General features: G+C 38.2%; 1 protein-coding gene across 10 annotated transcripts in view; it reads left to right on the top strand.

Annotated features, from left to right (window-relative positions):
- The window catches only part of Nf1 (neurofibromin 1), a 246624-nt gene that overhangs the window by 28904 nt on the left and 195196 nt on the right, over nt 1–22524 (top strand). For 9 of the 10 annotated variants that reach the window (XM_052755665.1, XM_052755662.1, XM_052755661.1 and 6 more), the window contains 4 exons: nt 7399–7542; nt 10313–10396; nt 13977–14167; nt 19572–19678. In XM_052755665.1, the coding sequence (XP_052611625.1) occupies nt 7399–7542; nt 10313–10396; nt 13977–14167; nt 19572–19678 (526 nt within the window). Of the gene's footprint in view, nt 1–4154; nt 4286–7398; nt 7543–10312; nt 10397–13976; nt 14168–19571; nt 19679–22524 lie in introns of those variants that run through there. The other variant, XM_052755660.1, reaches the window with a different exon arrangement.

Below are 22524 nucleotides of genomic sequence, written 5' to 3'. Positions count from 1 at the left end.
TACCACTGAGCTAAATCCCCAACCCCTTTAAAACTTTTAAAACTGTCTTATTTTTGAGACGAGGTCTTACTATGTAAGTCAAGGCTGTCCTCAAACACTGTATCTCCTTGCCTCTTTGTTCTGAATGTCTGGCATTGCAGGTGGGCACCATCATGCCCTTCATGAATATCTTCTAGATATTAATAAGTAACAATCTGAGATATTTTCTTAGTCGTACAGTATTGATTTGTGTTTGCTTGAATGTTCTGTTTTTTTTTTTTAAAGACTTATTTATTTATTACGTATACAGTGTTCTGTCTGCATGTATGTCTGCAGGCCAGAAGAGGGCGCCAGATCTCATTACAGATGGTTGTGAGCCACCATGTGGTTGCTGGGAATTGAACTCAGGACCTCTGGAAGAGCAGCCAGAGCTCTTAACCGCTGAGCCATCTCTCCAGCCTGAATGTTCTGTTTTATATTAACAGATTTTGCTTTTGTTTGATGGTTCAAGGCTGTGTGTGTTTTATTTATTTTTTTTTTGAGACAGGGTTTCACTATGTAGCTCTGGCTGGCCTAGAATTCACAGAGATATGCTGGTCTCTGCCTCTGAATTCTGGGATTAAAGGTATGTGCTACCATACCCAGCTATCTTATCTTATCTATGTATCTATCTTTTTAAAGATTTATTATTTTTTGAGTTATGTGTATATGTGGATTTGTCTGTGGGTATGTGCACTTGAGTGTGGGTACCCGTGGAGACCAGAGGTACCGAATCCTCCTGAGAGTGTAGTTACTGGCTCTAGGCGTGGGTGCTGGGAAACAAACCAGTAAGTGCTGTATACCATTGAACCATCTCACTTGCCTTCTAACTTTATTTTTAATTTTTGTGGTGCTGGGGACTGAATGCAGGACCTGGCACATGATAGGCAAGCCTTTCACCATTAGATACATCCTCCTCCCCATTCTCATTTAGTAAATGTTCTTACCCTTTCCCTCTTACCAAAGGTAATTATGTTGGTGTTGAATGCATTGTTTAACTTGATTATTGTCATAGTTATTCTTCTGCTGCTGTGATAAAGCACAGTGACCAAAGCAGTTTATAAAAGAAACTGTTTAGTTTGGCCTATAATTTCAGAGAATTAGGGTCCATGATGTCAGAGTGAAGGAACAGCTAAGAAAGAGATCACATCTTGATCCATAACCCTGGGACAGAGAGAGAGAGAGAGTGCTGGGAATCTCAGGAGTCTTTTGAAACTTGAAAGCCCACCCCCAATGACACACCTCCTCCAAAAAGGCCATGTCTCATCCTTTCTAAACAGTTCTACCAACTGGGAACCAAGTATTCAGATTTATGAACCTTTGAGGATAATTTCATTCAAACTGCTACAGTTGTGGTTATGATTTTGCAGGATATTGAAATCATGTTATAAAAGTTAAATACATAAAATTTTTATTTGCTAATTATGCCTTAGTAAAGTGGGAAAACAAATGTAAAAGTCTACTCTTTAGTGAGGGTTCATTGGGAGCTTTTGTGTATGTGCCTGTAGGGCAGGTTGGTAGGGAGCAGATTGGTCGGGCAACTTCATAGTTGTTGATCCTTCAAATGTAAGTCTTTCTGTGAAGATTCCACTTTGTCTCAGAGAATATGCCTTACTGGTTGCCTGGGAAGTAATGGTTGATTAAAGGATTAAGCCAAGAGGCTGGTAGTTTATATTATGGAAATTTTCACATGTTAAGGAAGTAATAGGATTATAGTGGAAAAGTTATTTTATAATTCAGGTTTTAAAATATAGGCAAAGGAAATGATTGTTCAATCTTTCCCTCTGAATTCACTGAACTGTCTGTACTTTAGTCTGCAGACTAGCAGGGACCGCCTGTTGCTCTTGGACCACAGTTTGAGGCACACTGCCCTGGGTAATAAAAAGATAGTTGTTAAAGGCAGGAGGAAAGTCAGTGTAATGTAAATGGTTTATTCTTTTACTCAACAAACATTAATTAATTGCCTTAAAAAAAAACCCCTCCTAATCAAAGAAAGGATAAAATAGCTTCTGAGAAAGATACCTTTCTTGCTTCCATGGAACTTAGAATTCATGAGTGATAGTTTATCATCTAGCTAATTGTATTTGTTAGAAGAATCATGTAGACATACTGGGGATGTAGCTTAGTTGATAGTACTTGCTTAGTATGCATGAAGCTGTAGCTTTAATCAGTGGCATCTATAAAATTAGGCATGGTGGTACATGCCAGTAACTTTGGCAATTAGGAGGTGGAGGCTGGAGGATCAGAAGTTCAAGGTCATCCTTGGCTGAAGTAGTGAGTTTGAGTCTGGGATACATGAGACACTAGAAAAAATTTTTTTTTGAGCAAAATAAATTTTAAAAAGGTAAGATCATTTAAATTTTTCTTCTATGGGTTTCTTTTCAATGAGCACTTACTATTTGTGGGGAAAAGTGAATTAAACTTTAAAAATATATTATGCTATATTATAAATATCTCTGGATATAATAAAATATTTAGATATCTTTGGATAGTAGAATATAAAGAGTTTAAACTACATGAGGAAAAATAATTCCCTTTGAATTATGATCTCTATTTACAACAAATTATGATCTACTTAAGATAAAAGATCTTAACAAGTAGGGATTTATTTAAAAGAAAGCCTAATATTAAGCAAAGCACTGTGAACAATGGGTAGTTTGTTTCTAGTTTCACTCAGAAATTCTTCAAAAGGTCACAGGCTAAAACGTTTGCTTCTGTGTACATTCTAATGAGTTTCTAAAAGGCCTTTCAGATTATAATGGGGAGTAGAAATGACATTACATTTCACTTAGTGTACATACAGGGAAAAAACAAAGAAAATAAGCCTATGAGGAGGAAAAGCACCCGACATGTTGTCTTTACATATCAGGAAACAAACACATTAAGAAAGTGTATTGCACGGGGTGGTGGTGGTGGTGCAAGCCTTTAATCCCAGCACTTAAGAGGCAGAGACAGGCAGATCTCAGTGAGTTCGAGGCCAGCCTGGTCTACAAAGAGAGTTCCAGGATAGCCAAGACTGTTACACAGAGAAACCCTGTCTGGAAAAACAAAAACAAACAAAAAGAAAGTGTGTTGGACTGGAAAATAGGCTGAGTGGTTGAGAGCACTCATTGCTGTTTCAGAGGACCTAGTTTGGTTCCCAGCATCCACATAGCAGCTCATGGCCATCTTTAAACTCCAGTCCTAGGGGTTCTGACTTCCTTTTCTGGCCTCCAAGGACATTGCAAGCATTATTAATCCATTACAAAATTAAAGTATACCCCCGGAATATTGTAGCTGGTTATATTAAGCACGTTCCCCCAGAGGATTCTGTGTCTTTGGTTACATATTACATACATAATAGTGCTTTATGTAGTGCTTAATAAACTTAAAAATTGTGAAGTTTTCTTTTCATTTTAATGTCATTTTAAGTATACAATTGGCAATCAAACAAAATTAGTATTCCTATAACAAAGTTAAATGAAAAAGGTAAGCCAATTGTAAATTGCTAAGCCAGGAATAAATGGTACAGGATATGGCCAAGCTAATAGTATGTGAATCACTAAAGTTGGGCAGAATGGGAAACAACCTAAAATTTAATACTGAGCTCATAAAACAGGTATTACATAATCATTTAAAAACAATATAGGTATTATAAAGACATCTGTAGGCAAAGATATTAGCATGGAGCCAAACTAATTTTTGTCAAGAAATGAATTCTAGCTTTACTCTCCCCTGAATGCTTGAGCTTTAGTTTATTCATTTTCCTGCTATTCTGAATTTACAGCTACCCAAATTTTATACACAGAGTCTTTGATCCTCCCCTCCCCTCCCCTCCCCTCCCCTCCCGTCCCCTCCTCCTTCCCTTTCTCCCTCTCTCTCCCTCCCTCCCTCTCCATTGTTTTTTTTTTTTTTAAGACAGGGTTTCTCTGTGTAGCCCTGGCTGTTCTGAAACTTGCTTTGTAGACCAGGCTGGCCTCTGCTTCCCGCGTGCTGGGATTAACCGTGTCCAGCAAGAAGCCTTGATTCTTCAAGAACCTATTTATACTCAATTCACAAATGAAGAATCTATTTACACCTATTTACCCAACCACTATTGAAGCTCCAAAAGCCATTTCCCAAATGTTGTTTCTAGACTCTCCGGATATCTACCACCCTGGCTGGAGCCTGTTTCTTACCAACCTAAACTACAGTCATAGTGTTTTCACAGAAAATGCTGGCTCCTCTGTTTCTTCCTCTCCCTCTGTACACTCATTCAGTACAGAACCCATCAGGTACAGCAGAGCAGGTAGGTGTCTTTGTACATGTTTGGGGAAGTCTGATCAGGGTGAAAAAGGCATTCCTGTGGAGGAAACCAGCATAAGGCAGAAAAAGAGTGCCTATACGTGGCAGGCTCAGCAGAATCAGACAGTGACTGGGACAAGGAGAGACTACTCTGCAGAGGGAGGTGAGGAATGGGGCATTGGTTCAACCAGGGTGGAAGGGAGTGTAGGTCACAGGATAACAAAGCCCCCCTGAGATAAGGATGGAGTTTATAATAAGAAAGATATCCCTAAATGGGTGTCGGCACCTGAGTGAGCCCAGAAAGGGGTGGTGGGCTGTGTGAATCTTCTGTATGGGGGGATGGTAGAGGAGTGTATTAGCATAGAGTTTGAGTGGGTTAAGGAGGATGTGCACATGGGGAAGCAATATAGGACAGGACATCCAGACCTGAGCATTGGAGGAGAAGAAAAAGGTCTAGGGGCCTGGAAGATGACCAAGCAGAAAAGGTGCTTGCCACCAGAGTCGATGACCTGAGTTGGAGTCCCACAACCCACAAGGTGAAGTTAATTTCATAAAACAGAGAAATAAGATGATTTCACTCTTTCGGAGTTCTCTTGGCTGCCTTTTTTCTTACTTACCTTTATCTAATCCCAATTCATTTACCTATTTTTCCCTATGGTCAATCTGGAGTTTCATTTCAGCATTTTCTTCTAACTGTAGGCTGCTGCTTAGAATAACTGATTCTTCAGTTGGATGGTTTAGAACTTTATTGCCTAGTGGAATTTGATAGCTGCATCATATATAGCTACTTAAAGTTAAATAAAACCAAACATTTGATTCCTCATCTGTACTAGCTATGTTACAGATGTTTACAATAGCCACATAGAGCTGGCTAGTAGCCTAGGTGCTGGTCATTGCTGATACAGAGTATCATTTCAGTAAATTCTTTTAGTGGTGATTCAGAATGTACCACAGTTGTTGGGCAGTGGTGGCGCACACCTTTAATCCCAGCACTCAGGAGGCAGAGGCAGGCAGATCTCTGTGAGTTTGAGGCCAGCCTGGTCTCCAAAGCGAGTTCTAGGAAAGGCGCAAAGCTACACAGAGAAACCCTGTCTTGAAAAAAAACAAAAAACAAAACAAAAAAAAAAAAGTGCCACAGTCTTCAGACTTGACGATAAGCCTTCTGTACCTGTCTATATGTAGCAGTATACATCTCCATTTTGTTTCTAAATTGGCCTACTCTGCTTTGATTGAGAATGTACGGCCATTGAAGAAATCTGTTTATTACATTCATCAGGCTTCCTGCTTCCTCTTGTGTATATACTTATACCACTCTAGTGTTGTGTTAGGTCTTACTTGTATATGCACACATGCACACACTTATTTGGGAGAACCTTGTTCTCTCATTTATCTGTGGATGTGTGCAAGCTTCAGCTTTACTCTTCTGGATTCTCTGCTGATTGTGTGGAGGGGCTGAGGAGATTCACAAGATATATTGTTTTCATTTTCTAAAATTCTCTTTACTGAGCTTTCAGGTTTTTTTCCTCCACAATCTTTATGTAATCCGATAGCTTTTATACACTACCTCATCACCTCTATATTTGGTATTTCTTTGCTGTCAAATTAATCATATCTTACTGACTTAGCAAAAGCTTAGGCATGTCACTTATTCTTCTCATCTTTACTTGGGCCTCTTTCTTTCTTTTTTCTTTTTGGTTTTTCGAGACAGGGTTTCTCTGTGTAGTTTTGGTGCCTGTCCTGGATCTCACTCTGTAGACCAAGCTGTACCTGAACTCACAGAGATCCACTTGGCTCTGCCTCCCGAGTGCTGGGATTAAAGGCGTGCACCACTGCTGCCTGGCCAACTTGGGTCACTTTCAAGTGGAGATAGTCTCAGGTGTAGTTTTCACAGAGGAGCCTCCTTGGTTCTCTTTCAGCATTGGCAGGATCTAATATGAACAGTGAACTGAGGTCTGATACTTACGTACAGAATTACACTTAGGAGTTGTAGAGATGCATTCCTATGCAGTGTAATTGAGCTCATCCACAGGTCAGTGTAAATGTGAGCCCTTCAAAGAATATATATTCCTGTGAGATGAATTTCTTGGTTGCTTTGCTATTACCTCAGTAGCATGATTGGTTGTCTTTTATTTATTTATTTATTCATTTATTTATTTAACTTTTTTTGGGGGAGTTGGTTTTTTAAATCTTTTATTTATTTTTTATTTTATGTGCATTAGTGTTTTGCCTACATGTATGTCAGTGTGAGGGTGTTGGATCCCCTGGAACTAGAGTTACAGATGGTTATAAGCTGCCATGTGGGTGCTGGGACTTGAACCCAGGTCTTCTGGAAGAGCAGCCAGTGCTCTGAAATTCCAGGCCATCTGTCCAGCCCCTGATTGGTTATTTTAATTGGAGTCAGTTTTGTTTTGTTTTTTTTTTTTTCAAGACAGGGTTTCTCTGTGTAGCTTTGAGCCTTTCCTGGAACTCACTTGGTAGCCCAGGCTGACCTCGAACTCACAGAGTTCTGCCTGGCTCTGCCTCCTTGGAGTCAGTTTTAACTCTGTTCCTGGTTTTACAGTTCATTGTATCTGAACAATTGGCTGCAGTTCTCCATTGACTAGAAGTTTTCCATTGATTAGAGGTTTACAGCCTAGATTTCCTTGGTCTGTAGAGTTTTTGTTTTGTTTTCCTTTTTTGGCTTTTCGAGACAGGGTTTTTTTCTGTGTAGCCCTGGCTGTCCTGGAACTCAGTCTGTAGACCAGGCTGGCCTTCAACTCAGAGATCCACCTGCCTCTGTCTACTTAGTGCTGGGATTAAAGGTATGCTCCACCACCTCCAGCTAGTCTGTACTTTTTTATATGCTTGAGTTCAGTGAGCACAGTAAGGGATTATGTGTATTTGTTGCAGACATTCTTTTAGATAATTTGTAGCTGCTTATTTCCAGAAAGAAAACTGAACATTGATAGATCATTTAGGATTTTCTCTAAATTCTCTGTTGTATTGTAAATTAGAAGTTGAGATAGAAATATTGGTCGTCATGGTTGATAAAGATTTCAAACCTAAAATGTGATTTTCACTGAAAAGAATATGTTAAGTAATTTTGAAGAGTAAAGTTGTAATATTTTTCCCTTTTAGCTTCCAATAAAAACAGGACAGCAAAACACACATACCAAAGTCAGCACTGAGCATAACAAGGAATGTTTGATCAACATTTCCAAATACAAGTTTTCTTTGGTCATAAGTGGCCTCACTACCATCTTAAAGAATGTTAACAATATGGTGAGTATTTGAATTACTGGATTTTTGCTTTTTGGATAATTTGCTTTATTTTGGTTCTGATTTGGAAGTTTAGAGCAGCATGTTTTAAAGTATGGGAATATTTTCTTAGGATTTAAGATGTGAGTCATTTCATTTTATGATGAGCACAAGTGTAACTTTGAAATTTTGACTTTTAATCTTTCCCTTTGAAGCTTCTCTTATTACTCTATTTCATTTTCAGGAATTAGACTTTTATATGACTTTTGTATTGTATGTAGACTGACCATCATATGGATTCCTTCCCCCAACTCCTCTTTCCTTCTTCCCTAATCTGTACCTCCAGCTGTGTAGTGTAGAATCTGTTTTATTTGCTTTTCATTAGCTGCTTCCTTGAATGTATTTGTTGACCGTCCATGTCCAAAATATGTAGTGTATAAACTGTGATCTTCACTCCTAAATTGTGGGATTAAGTTTTATGACCACATTAATGAGTTTCCTTTCCTCTTCCCATAACCTGTAACAGATTCGATAGTAGTTAGAGAATGGGTGTTAGAACAGCTGTCCTCAGTTTCTCAGATGTTAACTGATTTCGTCAGTGATTCATTCCACTGTTGAAAGTTCACAGTCCTCCTTCCTTCCCATCCCCCCGCCCCCTAACTTGAACACACTCCCCCTGCTCTACCTCTGCTTCTAGCATTAGCATCTCTTACCTCTCTCAGGGACCTCCCTTCCTCTAACAATTTCTGATCATCTACTTCATACTCGGGCAAACAACAGATGGGGGGTTGTAACTCCAACTCTCTGCACTTGTAATGTCAGTTTGTGTTGTTTGTGCTGTGCTGTGAAACAACCTCTGGTTGTGATTTTGAGGATTAGCCTCATTGTCTTATAGTCACATCATCCTTGGAGAATTTCCTCTTAAGAAAGTTGGTTAGTATCAGAGTTATAGAACTGATGAGTCAGAGGTATGAGCAGTCCAGTAGATTTTTTGTTGTTGTTGTTAAAAAAAATTTCCCAGTCGGGTGGCAGTGACACACACCTTTAATCCCAGCACTCGGGAGGCAGAGTCAGGCAGATCTCGGTGAGTTCGAGGCCAGCCTGGTCTACAGAGCGAGATCCAGGACAGGCACCAAAACTACACCGAGAAACTCTGTCTCAAAAAACCAAAAAAAAAAAAAAAAAAAAAAAAAAAAGAAAGAAAGAAAAAAAATTTCCCCCTAAAAACATAGGACCTTTTATTAAAAAAGTAAAGTTATTTACATGATACATTTAATATTTTGCTGTAGCTCTTTTTGCCCACTGTGAAACACAGTAATAGAATTTTTATGTATGATATATGGCTGCATTCCCAGTTATACTGCAGTATTTATATTTGGGATCATCTTTAAAACTATTGTGATGTTGGCATTCATTTAGAACTCACTGAAAAGTTAAAGGGCCTGTGAGATGGCTCACACATTGATTGAAGGTAGAACCAAGTCCCAAAAGTTGTCTGTCTTCTGACCTCCATGTAGGCACCATGGTGAGCCCACACTCACACTAAGACATGCATCAAACACATACAATAAAAATAAAACAAAAATAGAAAGTTATTTATTTATTTTTTTTAGATACTGAGTTTCTCTGTGTAGTCCTGGCTGTATTAGGACTTGCTCTGTAGACCAGGCTGGCCTCAAACTCACAGAGTCCCTGCCTGCCTCTGCCTCCCAAATGCTGGGATTGAAGTTGTGTGACACCACCACCTGACAAAAATAGAAAATTTTAAAAGAAAAATTATACTATGAAAACAATAGTCTCTTGTTAGTAAGTAGATAGATGATATAGAGTTCAGTTTGAAAGTAATGAATGCTTAAGAGTCACTGTTAGTGATGTAGTAACATTCTATTTTGATAAGAATTAAGAAATAGTTGTTTTGTAGTAGGAAGGGATAGTTAAATGCTTAATGTAAGACCGGTACAGACCACTAACTAATGAATTATTTTTAATCCTCATTGATTCATTACCACCTACCCACTCCCTTCATCCCCTCCCTTCTTCCTTCCATGTTTTTTTTTATCTTGTAGCTTGGGCTGGCCTTGAACTTGCTATGTCCCTAGGACTAGCCTTGAGCTTCTAAACCTCTGGACACTATTCCATAGTGTTCGGATTACCAATGTTTTCCTACCATGACTGGCCAAATCATAGATACTTTAAAAACATAAAGCAGCATGTTTTACTGTTAGGTAGCTAATGGCAGGCTTTAGTAAATGCCTCTATTTCTGTTTACCCAAGAATTTATTTTTTGAGTATTAGGGTAAAGTAAGAAATAATAGACTTAAATATCATTGAATGGTGGGGTGGTGGTAGCTCATGCCTTTAATCCCAGCACTCAGGAGGTCTGGTCTAAAGAGTGAGATTTAGGACAGGCACCGAAACTACACAGAGAAACCCTATCTCGAAAAACCAACCAACCAACCAACCAACCAACCAACCAAACAAATATCATTGAATGTAGAAGACAAAATGGAAGATTAATAATTTTTTTGATCTTTAGTCTTTTTTAAAATTTTTTATTTATTTTGTTTTGGTTTTTCTAGATGGGTTCTCTGTTGCCTTAACTATCCTGGAACTAGCTCTTTGGGCCAGTGTGGCTTTGACCTCACAGAGATCCACCTGCCACTGCTTTTCAAGTACTGGGATTAAAGGTGTGCGCCACTGCCACTGCCCTGCTGATCTTCAGTCTTCTATATTCCATATGTGCTAATTTGTAGTGGAATGTTAATCAAATTCTCTGGTTATATTTTTCTTTTAGAGGATATTTGGAGAAGCTGCTGAAAAAAATTTGTATCTCTCTCAGTTGATAATATTGGATACACTGGAAAAATGCCTTGCAGGGGTAAGTAAATTCATTCTAAAGTAAGCAGGTTCTGTGAAATCAATCTTGAGAATAATCTGAGTACCAAAAGGTCAGTATGGACACTGAAGACACATGAAGAGTCTTTGTCTAAGATAGATGGATATAAATTTTGTTAATACAGTTGACCTGGTGGTGCAGAATTTAGAAAAAATTATCACTTTTTGTAAATTACATAGATATTTAAGTTTACTTAAAATGTTGTTTGAGCCCCATTTTTGTCTCTAAGGTTTTTTTTTTTTTTTTTTTTTTTGGTTTTTCAAGACAGGGTTTCTCCGTGTAGCTTTGTGCCTCTCCTGGAACTCACTTGGTAGCCCAGGCTGGCCTTGAACTCACAGAGATCCGCCTGGCTCTGCCTCCCGAGTGCTGGGATTAAAGGTGTGCGCCACCACCGCCCGGCAAGATTTTTTTTTTAAGAAAAGATTTTTATGAAGAAATCACTATTTGCTTTAATTAATTTCTCACATCTTATTAGCCCTGTGGCATTGTGCAGCTGGAAGAATGTGATTCCAAAGAGCAAGGGCAGTCATATTTTCCCTCCTTTATGAGTATGGTTTCCACTTTACCTAGATCTTGACAATGGAATCTATCCTTCTGAGGATAGCTGCTACAGAACACTTCTGTAAATTTGAGCATTTGTAGCAGGTATATAGAGGAGTCACTTAGTACCAGACAGTTCTTTCCCAGGTTCCCTCTAAGAGGCTGACTCTATTTATTTTAATTATGACTTTATTTGAACTTTTTTCAAGACATTTTCTACTGTAGAAAGTGCTTATATTACTCATTAGCCTTAATTCTTTCCCAAACATGGGTAGAAAACACGGGTAGATTTTTATGTAAATACATAAGTAAAGATTTCTGCTTTAAAATTGTCTATGCCCTATATGTTAGTTAATATATTTTATTTGGCATAGAATACAGAATTTTGCTTTTTTCAGTTTGTTTTGTTTCGTTTTGTTTTTTTGAGACATAGTTTCTTTGTGCCACCACCGCTGAGCCAGAATTTTGCTTTTATTCAGCATAGCTTCTCTTTATTTATATGTTAGCATTCTCTACAATAAATCTAGGGGGAAGAGATTTAAGACAAATTTTTGTAGATACTTTATGTGAATGAGTGCTTTGCCTGCATGAGTATATGTGCACCATGTGTGGGACTGGTGCCTGCAGAGCCAGAAGAGGGCATCAGCTCTCTCTGATTGGAGTTACTGGTGGTTGTGAACTGCCATATGAATGCCGAGAGTGGAGTTCAGATCTTCTGCAAGAGCAGTAAGTGCTCTTCACCACTGAGCCATCTCTCTAGCCTCAAGAAGGAAGAGATTTTTATATGAGGACTGATTGTGTTGTTGAGAAGAGAAAGAATGTTAGAAGTGGCAAGGATTAGGCAAGGAATTAGGGAAAAAAAAAACCAAAAAGTTCACATTCATAAACCTTTTCTCCGGGTTGGCTGTGGGCCAGAAAGAAAGAAGAAAAACAATCTAAGCATAGTATTTATTTAAATTTTTAAGATAATTCATTTTTTTTATTTTTAATTATGCATATGTGTGTGTTTGCGGATGGGTCTATGCACATGAGTGTAGGTGCATTCAGAGATCAGAGACTTCGTATCTCCCTGGAGCTGGAGTTCCAGGTGGTTGTGGCCCATCTAGCATGGGTGCTGGGAACTGATCTCAGGACTTTTGCAAGGACAGTGCATGCTCCCAACCACTAGGCCAAATCTCTAGCTCCCAAAGTATTTTTTTACTTATGTATTATTATTATTTGTGTGTGTGTGTGTGTGTGTGTGTGTGTGTGTGTGTGTGCGTGTGTGTGTGTGTGTTGGGGGCATGCATTCCATGGTGCGCCTGTGTAGATCAGTCGGTCCTCTCCTGCTTTTACATGAGTTTTGGGGATTGAACTTAGGTTACCAGGTTTGTACAACAAGCACTCTACTCATGGAGCCATCCTGCCAGCTCAGCGGATATCAAACCCTGAAAAATTTTAGATTTATTTATTTTATGTTTATGAGTTTTTCATCTGCATGTGTGTAAGTATATGTACCATGTACATGCCTAGTGCCTGAGGAGGTCAAAAGAGGGTATCAGATCCCCTGTGACTAGAGTTCCAGATAGTTGTGGGCCACCATATGGGTGCTGACAACTGAACCCAGGTCCTCTGCAAGAACAAGTGAACCATCTCTCTAGCCCCTAATATTTTAAACTCTTACTGCCCTCTGGCCATATTCCAAAATAGTTGGGCAGTATTTGTAAGTTTTACACTTAAAATGATAGGAACTGTTTTAGCTTGGTGTCCCCTGTTAACTTGTAAAATGGAGTAGAAGAACAGAAACATTATTATATAGTAGGGCAGAATTGGGAGGCTGGACATTTTTAACTTGGCAGAGGTCTTAGTACTTCGTAATTTCTCATATATCAGGCACACCCATGATTGAATTGGGTAGGATGGTGTATTGCCTCTTTAAGTTCTCACAACTTTTTCTTCATTAACGTTTTTGATTGAGAGGTAATGTATCTTTGAAAGTGATTGCTGATACTCTTTGGAGATAACCTAATTCAAATAATGGTGACTTTCCATGGTATACCTTGTATAATGTTATAAAATACATGCTAGTTTGACTTGGTCTGCTCTTGAAATGACTTCTGGTTTCTGGTTTCTTTTCTTGCTTGTGAGTTAAGAGATTGTATTCAGGGCCTTGTGCATATACCACTGAGCCATATCCCTAGAACTGTTTCTGGTTAGTACGTTAGGCCACCTAGGAAATAATCAAATAATCTGTAAGACAATTGGCACAGTTTTCAAAGTTAATTTCATGGAATGTAAAAATGATGTATATGGAGTGTATGGGGGAAATTGCTCTAGAATAAAGAAACTGAAAGAACAGAATAGTCATGTTGTAATCTATGAATCATTTTTGGATCCTCATTGAATAAAAAGCCATGGAAGATATTTTCAATGTCATAGAATATAGCTTGGGTATTAGATGATACATGGAATGGTATTATTTTTTGTATGTAATTAATGTTGAAGTTACATAGGAGAATATCCTCATTAAGATAAGCCGACATACATAAGGGCTGAAATACTATATTCATAACTTACTTTGAAGTGATTTAACTCAGTATTATTTATAGGGTATAATATATGTTTTGGTAAGATTGTACAAAGGCAGTGTGATCCCTACCTAAGAATTTCCCTGGATGATAAAGACAAACGATACAATGTATTTACTAGTGAATAAGAATATAGTCCGTTGAGAACTCACAGGGAACTGCAGGTTTACCAAAAGGGAAGGATCAACTGATAAACAGGAAGTGATTAGATGTAGAGAGCCTGTGAGGCGGGATGGAGGATTAGGCTTCACTTGCAATGACAGGGAGGAGATGTCTTCTTTATTGACCATAGATGGGTGAATGTGGCATATTTGAGGAAATGATAACAGTTGTTAAATTCAAGTGATGACTGTGTGGGTGTTCCTTCTATTTCAGCTTCTCTGTATGCTTTAATAACAAGGAATGTTTGCAGGTACAGTTAAAGTTTTAGAATTATGCGATTATTTCTATTTTAGCAACCAAAGGACACAATGAGATTAGATGAAACAATGCTGGTCAAGCAGTTACTACCAGAAATCTGCCATTTTCTTCACACCTGTCGTGAAGGAAACCAACATGCGGCCGAACTTCGGAATTCTGCTTCTGGGGTTTTGTTTTCTCTCAGCTGCAACAACTTCAATGCAGTCTTCAGTCGCATTTCTACAAGGTGAGTGCATAAATCATGTGGGGTTATTAAGTAAAAAGTTTTTAGAGTTCTTGTTTGCATAGAGAATAGTTAATAGGTCGGGCGGTGGTGGCGCACACCTTTAATCCCAGTACTCGGGAGGCAAAGCCAGGCGGATCTCTGTGAGTTCGAGGCCAGCCTGGGCTACAGAGCGAGATCCAGGACAGGCACCAAAGCTACACAGAGAAACCCTGTCTCGAAAAACCAAAAAAAAAAAAAAAGGGGGGGGGAGTTAATATGAGTGATTTTTTTATCTGAGCATTTGTAGGAATTTTATGTGTTAATTTTCTTGACATTTTAATTGTGTAATATTGAAAATTATGTTGGAAATACTGATGTGTGGATATGAGTACTGTCACAAACTTGGAGAGGATGCTTCCCATGGTCTGGCCCTTTTTATTTCCTTTTTGCAGTGCTGAGGATTGGATTCAAAACTACATCCCCAGCCCTGGTTTGACGTTTTAAATATACTCATTTAGATACAAATCAGGTAGAGTAGCTGAGAAGTGTAGTGAGAATTCTAGTAATCCAATTCTCATAGCTACGCAGTCATAAGATCCCAAGTTACTTTAAAAATAATCTAGACAAGTCAGGCAGTGGTGGCACACGCCTTTAATCCCACCACTTGGGAGGCAGAGCCAAGCAGATCTCTGTGAGTTTGAGGCCAGCCTGGGCTACAGAGTTCATTCCAGGAAAGGCGCAAAGCTACACGGGGGAAACCCTGTCTCGAAAAAACAAAAACAAAAACAAACAAACAAACAAAATCTAGACAATATAGAAATAGAAGGAAGTAATTGCAAAGTAGAATTCTCTGGAAAGTGGACTGTGTTTTAAGTGTGTATGAAAGAGTCCCATTTATTGAGTATTCACTAGTATTCACAAGTATGCTATCTTGCTTTTATTCTCGTAGTGACTGATGTTGAAAGATAGTTAAAGGCAAACAAATTAATACCACTCAAAAGTTAAGGTATTGTGCGGGTATGGTGGCTCACAACTTTAAAATCTCAGTCCTTGGGAGGCAGAGGCAAGAGTATCTCAATGAGTTCAAGGCCAGCCTTTACATAGTAAGTTCAAAGCCAGCCAGGGCTACACAGACAGACCTTCTCTCAAAAAACAAAATAAAAAACTCCTACTTATAAACAAAAAAGTTAAGGAATTGTGTCAAATAATGGAAGACCCCAAATTTCTAAGCCAGGTAGGCCTCAGGATCTCCATTAGTTTTAGTATATCAGTTGTTTCCAGTGCTTTAAAAAATGTAAGGGCAAAAGAGATGGCTTAGTGGTTAAGAACATGTGGTACTCTTGCAGAGAACCTGAGTTGGGTTCTCAGTACCTGCATGGTTGACTCACAGCTGTCCAGTTACAGGTAGTTCAACACCCTCTCCGAACACTAGGCACACATGTGGTGCACATACATACATGCAGAAACCCATATACATAAAATAAAAACAAACTTTTAGCCGGGCGGTGGTGGCTCACGCCTTTAATCCCAGCACTCAGGAGGCAGAGGCAGGCAGATCTCTGTGAGTTCAAGGCCATCCTGGTCTCCAAAGCGAGTTCCAGGAAAGGCGCAAAGCTACACAGAGAAACCCTGTCTTGAAAAAAACAAAAAAACAAAACAAAAAACCAAAAAAAAAAAAAAAAAACCTTTTAAAAATGTGATTTAAGTAAAACAAAAAGAAAAAAAGCAGGTTGGAGAATTCACTTGGTGTAGCTAAAGGTGCTGGCTGAGAAGTCTCTTGGACATGGGTTCTGTCCTTGGAACCCGTGTAAAGACCGGAAAGAACCAACACCACTCTGCAGTCATCTGACCTTCACACACATACCATGGTACACATGCATTTTCCTTTATTTACACACACACAATGAATTTAAAAAGGAATTGTAGAAAAAATGAAATAAAAATTACAGTTAAATAAGTCAAAATCATAATCATGATATTATAGATGGGGAAATTAGTCTAGCCTGGTGCTCAGTGGGATGATATTATAAAGTAACTGTAACTTGTTTTCATGAAAATGGTTTGCCTTTCTTTTTTTTTTTTTTTTTTTGTTTTTGTTTTTGTTTTTCGAGACAGGGTTTCTCTGTGTAGCTTTGCGCCTTTCCTGGAACTCACTTGGTAGTCCAGGCTGGCCTCGAACTCACAGAGATCCGCCTGGCTCTGCCTCCCGAGTGCTGGGATTAAAGGCGTGCGCCACCACCACCACCACCACCACCACCACCACCACCACCACCACCACCCGGCGGTTTGCCTTTCTTATACAAGTACTGCCAGATGGGTTCTTAATTATGATCAAATACAAGGTATAACAACCTGCTTAGATTTAGTGACTACAAGACAAATACAAACAGAGAAAATAATCCTGTGTTGTACCAACCAGGGCTTCAGTTACACTCACTCTTGTTCCCAGCAAGGTGAATGAGAATATGCATCAAACTCTGAGAATGTTTGGTTCAGTGTGGAAGAACTGATTAGCAATCTTTTTAATCAAAATGATTGTTCTATAATTATGATGGTTGGTGACAATATTCTATGATATTCTGTAACCTTAACAGACTATTAAAAGAAAATTAAAACTTTATTTAATGATATATTATTGGTTAATGTTTATGTGACAAAACATTTCCATGGCGTTTTTTTTTTTTTTTTTTTTTTGAGTAAGTACATTTTTATATTGAGTCACTATATGCTGATGGAGTGAGCAAGGTGACGAACAGGGAAATAGGATGCTAGAAAGTTACAGACAATAAGAACCCTTTCAGTTAGGCTACTACTAGATTAGTTTTACTATCTGAAAAAGTAGCTTAAATTGAAGATAGAAAACAATCAAGAAAAATACAGTTTCTTAGTCTATCCGTGTAGAGATCGTTAACATTTATGTGACAGAACATTTCCATGGAGTTTTTAGGTAAGTATATTGTTCTATAAAATGGAGCAAATGTGCCATCTTTGAAAACCTTAAGTCACCCAAGGCTTCTTCCATGGGATTGGGTAGCATTAGTTCTTGTATAGACAACTTTCGTTGATTTTTTTCCAAGTCTAGTTCACTGTTCATTGGCAGAATAGAAATTCTGGCTAGAGTTTCATTGGTTTTGGGGACAAATTAGTCAGAAATGGGAATCTATGAAATAAATATGTTTCATACAGCTATTATATATGTGTTTTCATTTAGTTAGCACCAGAAATAGGAGCTGGTCTTCTTAGAGGACAACTCACCTAATAGAGTGCTGTGATGGTTTAATCTAGATGGGGGCATCTTAGGATGTTGTAGCTAGGTGACCAAACTATGCACGTGACTTGAATAGCAGTTCTGAAGGTTGAGCTTTACATTTCATTCATAGTGACCGTGTCCACAGTGTTCTTCTCTATGTGGGGCTGACTGTAGTGGAGGTTGAGCCCAGGCTTTAGATGCTCTACCACTGAGCTACAGCTACAGTAGTTTTCTTATTTTGAGAAAGGCCTCACCAATTCTGGCTGGCCTGGAACTCACCTTGTCACTCAGGCTACCCTTGAACTTGATAGTGTCCTCCCTCAGCTTTTTCTGTAGTTGTGATTATAGGCCTGTACCACCAAACACAGCTTGTTTGGTTTTTTGTTTGTTTTATTCAGTGAAAAATTATAGCAAAGCTTTATTTATCTAAAGGGTCTTGTGTTCTAGGCTTATTATTCTCTTTTAAAAAGATTTATTTTTATTTTGTTTTATGTGTATGTGTATGTATGTCATTGTGTGTCAATGCTTGTGGAGGCCAGAAGATGGTGTTGGATCCCTGAAGCTGGGTTTACAGGTGGCTGTGAGGTGCCATGTGGAGGCTCGGAACTGAACTTGAGTCCTTTGGAAGAGCAGCAAGTGTTCTTAACCATGGAGCATCTCTTCAGCTCTCATTGTACTTTCTTATGTAGAAGATTAGTTACTTTACAGGATTTCTTTATAATTGACCATTCATAATATTTAATTTTTTTTCTTTCTGACAGGTTTCCTATGTAGCTCAATCAGTTGTTGGATATAGATGTTCTCCTCATTATTCAACATTTCCCATAAAACTTTTACTTAGCTGATAATCCTTGGATTTATTATTAATTGCAAATGATAACTGCAAATGATAAACTTTCTATTTTGGGGGTGGGGTGGGGACTTTTTTTAAGCAGGGTCTCACTATATAGCCTTGGCTGGTCTGACACTTACTATGTAGACCTTGCTGGCCTGGAACTCATAAAGATCACTTGTTTCTGCCTCTAGAATGTTGAGATTAAAGGAGTATTCTGCCACATCTGGCTTGGCGCTATCATTCTTTATTTTTAAATTGGACTTATGTATTTATTTATTGGTTCTGTGATTGGGAGAATTAAACTCAGGGCTCTTCACATTAAATTATGCTTTCTCTTTATTTTCTCTTCCCTCTTTCCCTTCTGATCCTTCTTTCCTTTCTTCCTCCCCTCCCTCCCTCCTCTCCTCCCTTTCTCCCTTCCTTCCTAGATAAGGTTTTACTGTGTAGCCCAAACTCACAGTCATATTCCTGTTTTTGTTTCCTGAGTCCTTGGGATGATGGGCATGAGCTGAACTTGTGATTCCTGTAAAATATGTTTTCCTATATTATTTACACTATTGTTTTATAATATGATCTACATAGGAAATGCAGAATAGAGGCTTGTTCCACCATTACTACTTTTTAGAATGAAGTGATTCTAAAACTTGTGAAAGCATACCTGTGAGTTTCTTCTCTAAGGAATTACAGCCTTTTTTTTTTTTTTCTTTTTTTTTAAAGACTGTGTGTGTGTGTGTTTCAGTTGTAGGAAAAAATTTGGGTAGGGGGTGGTAAGATGGTTAAGCAGGTAAAGGTGCATGCTGCTAGCCTGACGACCTGAGTTCAATCCCTGGAACCTATATGGTGGAAGGAGAGAACCAGTTCCTACAGTTTGTTTTCTGATTGCTAATGCAAGCATACACACACAGTAAATAATGTAATTTAAAAAAAAAAAAAGACAATTGGATCTCCCCAATTGACAGTCTTGACAATTGGAGATCCCAGTCGTACAGCTGTATGACTTTTGATGTAACTACAGTATTTGCTAATTTCCTTGTCTTCAATTTCAGGAAGACCTAGACACATTTGAAAATGGGCTCCAATCTTAGAATTAAGTAATTTTTGAAAAGAACTGTGGCTAATGTGAGAAATACAATTCAAACCTCAGTCTTAAATATATGGATGCAAAGTTTACTGGCATATCATTTTTCATCATGTTCCTTAAATTGCTTGTATTTAGTTTTTTTAATAAGTATGTTCTTATTTAATATATCTTCATTCATGAACCCATCTTCTGTTGAATCAGAATCTTGGACTGTTCTAAGACTTAAATTAGTAAATTATTTTTGATTTTTACTTTTCAGGTTACAGGAGTTGACTGTTTGTTCAGAAGACAATGTTGATGTCCATGATATAGAATTGTTACAGTATATTAATGTGGATTGTGCAAAATTAAAACGACTCCTGAAGGGTAGGTTTAAATGTATATCTGCAGTTAACATAATTAATCACAGTATTATGAATATAATAATTCCGCTTGAACTGGATATCAAAATAGATGGTATAGTGTTCTTGTGAAATGACCAGTAATGCACATGGCTGACTGATTTTGGACATTTGAAAATAATGCAATAGAGAACATGAATTTTATCTTAGTTTTGAGACAGGGTCTCTTTGTTTATCCTTGGCTGTCCTGGAACTCATTCTATAGATTAGGCTGTCCTGGAACTCATTCTGTAGATTAGGCTGTCCTCAAACTCAGAGATCACCTGCCTCTGCCTCCTGAGTGCAGGAATTAAGGGTATGCACCACCATGCTTGGCTGAGAACATGAATATTTTAAATCTTAGCAATAGAAAGTTTTCTTGAGCTACAGTTTTTGCTTTAAATAAAGAAATTTGTGTCTTTTGGAATTTGATCCCTTAAGGTGACTCTAAGTCATAGAAGTTACCCATTTAACTTTCCTGGTGCTTAAGAACATAGTGCTGGTGAAGTGGTGCATGCCTATAATCCCAGCACTTGGGCAACTGAAGAAGGAGAGTTCAAGACCAGCCTAAACTATGTAGAGTTCAAGTGCATGATGGGCTATAGAGTGAGACCCAATTTCTAGAAACAAAACAAACAAACAACCTCCCCAACAAAGGTATTAAAATATCAAACAGTGGTTTTAATTTCCAAGAGTCTCCTAAGAGACTGAGCTTGAGTTATGTCAGGCTTAAGAATTTTAATAGTTGTGTAACAGTTTTCAAAATGCTTAATATTAAAAAAAATAGTATTAAGCTAGGTGTAGTTATGCCCAGTTTTAATCCCAGCAGTTGGGAGTCAGAGGCAGCTGGATCTCTGTGAGTTTGAGGCCAGCCTGGTCTGCAGAGTGAGTTACATCAAGGCTTCGTAATGAGACTGTTTTGAAACAAACCAACAAACACCCCACCCCCTGACAAAATCAAACAAACAGAAAAAACGATTATTTTATACATGTGTGAGGACTTGTATGCTGTAGTGCTGTTGTGGAGATCAGAGGTCAACTTTGTGGAGTTGGTTTTCTCGTTCTACATTGGGTTCAGGGAATTGAATGCTAGCAGGCTTGTGTGGCAATGCTTTTATACTGAGCAGTCTTGCTGGTCCTTCTTTGTTTTCTTAACATTTGGCTTTGTAGAGTATATCTGTATAAGGACAGTAATGTAAACTTCTGTCAGTAGTCTTTGTTCAGATTTGTTATTTGCTTTGCTTTTCTTGCAGGACCTATACTTAAAATTGTGTGCATACAAGATTGTGTGCCTAGAAAGGGTATTCTGAGGGAAGGATGAGATTTTAAGGGAGATGGGAAATGGAATTACTGACTACATGTAGTAAGAAGGGTGAAGAGAGGACTCACTGGGGGAGAAGAAACCAGCTGGAGAAGTAGGAGGATAGTGAATGAGAACACATAGGTATGAAGATGACACATTGAAATTCATTACTTGTATGCTAACCGTAAAGATTAATATTATAAAAGAATTTATGGGGCTGGAGAAATGGCTAAAACAAACAAAAAATAAAGAAGTAGTTATGATGCCTATATTCAGTAGAATATTTATATAGCATGAACAAAGCTGTGGGTTTGATCCCTAACATGATCAAAAAAGTGATTTCAGATATTATTATTGAAAAAATCAAATAGTTATTTAGTTTTACTCACACAGGCCTTACCTTCTCAGTTAAACTTGTTTGGAAACTCACTCACAGACATGCCCGGACCTAAATTCAGTCAGATTGACAATGAAGATCAGCCATCATAGATATTTTGGAAATAAATCTAGTCCAAGTTGCCCATGAGTAGGGTTTGGTTAAAACAGTAGTTTTCTTAGTGATGCTTAATCCATGATAAGTAATTGAGATGGTTCTCCAAGTCCAAATAAGAGTAGAGAAGAATATTTAATTTACATTGAGGCAACTTTTCCCAGTTTCTAAGAAAGATTTCATTTTTATTATTTTATTTATGTATTTATGTTTGTATGTGTGCTTGTGGACTACAGAAGAGGGTGTTGGATCCCTTGGAGCTGGAGTTACAGGCTGTTGTGAGCTGCCACATGTAGGTTCTGGGAAGCAAACTCAGGTCCATACAAGATCAACTTGTTTCCTAACTACTGAGCCATCTCTCTAGCCCCATATTTCTCCTGTTGAATCTAAGCATAGATTTAGAATATATGCAGATTAGTGTATAAAATATGAAGCCAGTGTTAACTAGGCCATTGAAAGTTAACTCTGGGTGCTGGACAGTTGGCTCAGCAGTTAGGAACATTTATTGCTCTCATAGAGGATGTTGGTTTGGTTCCCAACACCCACATGGTGGCTCATGGCCGTCTGTAACTCCAGTTACATGGATTCCACCAGGCGTGTTTGTGATGCACTTTCATGCATAAATAGTAAATAAAAAAGTTAGCTCTAGGTGACTATAACAAAAGAAATGGAAATTTTCTGTGGTTAATAATTACAGTAATAGCGTGTTTTAAATTCACTTCAAGAATTTGTTGAGAAACTACATGTAATAAACCATATTAATTTCTTGAAATTGAGAGGTTAATAAAATTTTGCACATGTCCTCAAGCTTATGCTTTGATCGTCATGTTTTCTCTGGAAACCAATCTGCAGTGTGGATTAGCAGAGGATTATGTGACATGAGCTTCTGTCATGGTAATGAGGGCATGTGGGTGTGGTAGAGGTCTCCATAGAATGAGCAATATGGGAGTCAATGTGATAGGTATTTTGGAGGTATAATCATAACATTTGGTTAGGATATGTAGCATTTTGCAATAAATTTAAATACATAAAATTATAT

This window comes from Peromyscus californicus, unplaced genomic scaffold (assembly GCF_007827085.1).
Source record: "Peromyscus californicus insignis strain IS unplaced genomic scaffold, ASM782708v3 Scaffold_3__1_contigs__length_106647218, whole genome shotgun sequence".
NCBI lineage: Eukaryota > Metazoa > Chordata > Mammalia > Rodentia > Cricetidae > Peromyscus > Peromyscus californicus.
This window is presented reverse-complemented; position numbering and strand designations above follow the sequence as displayed.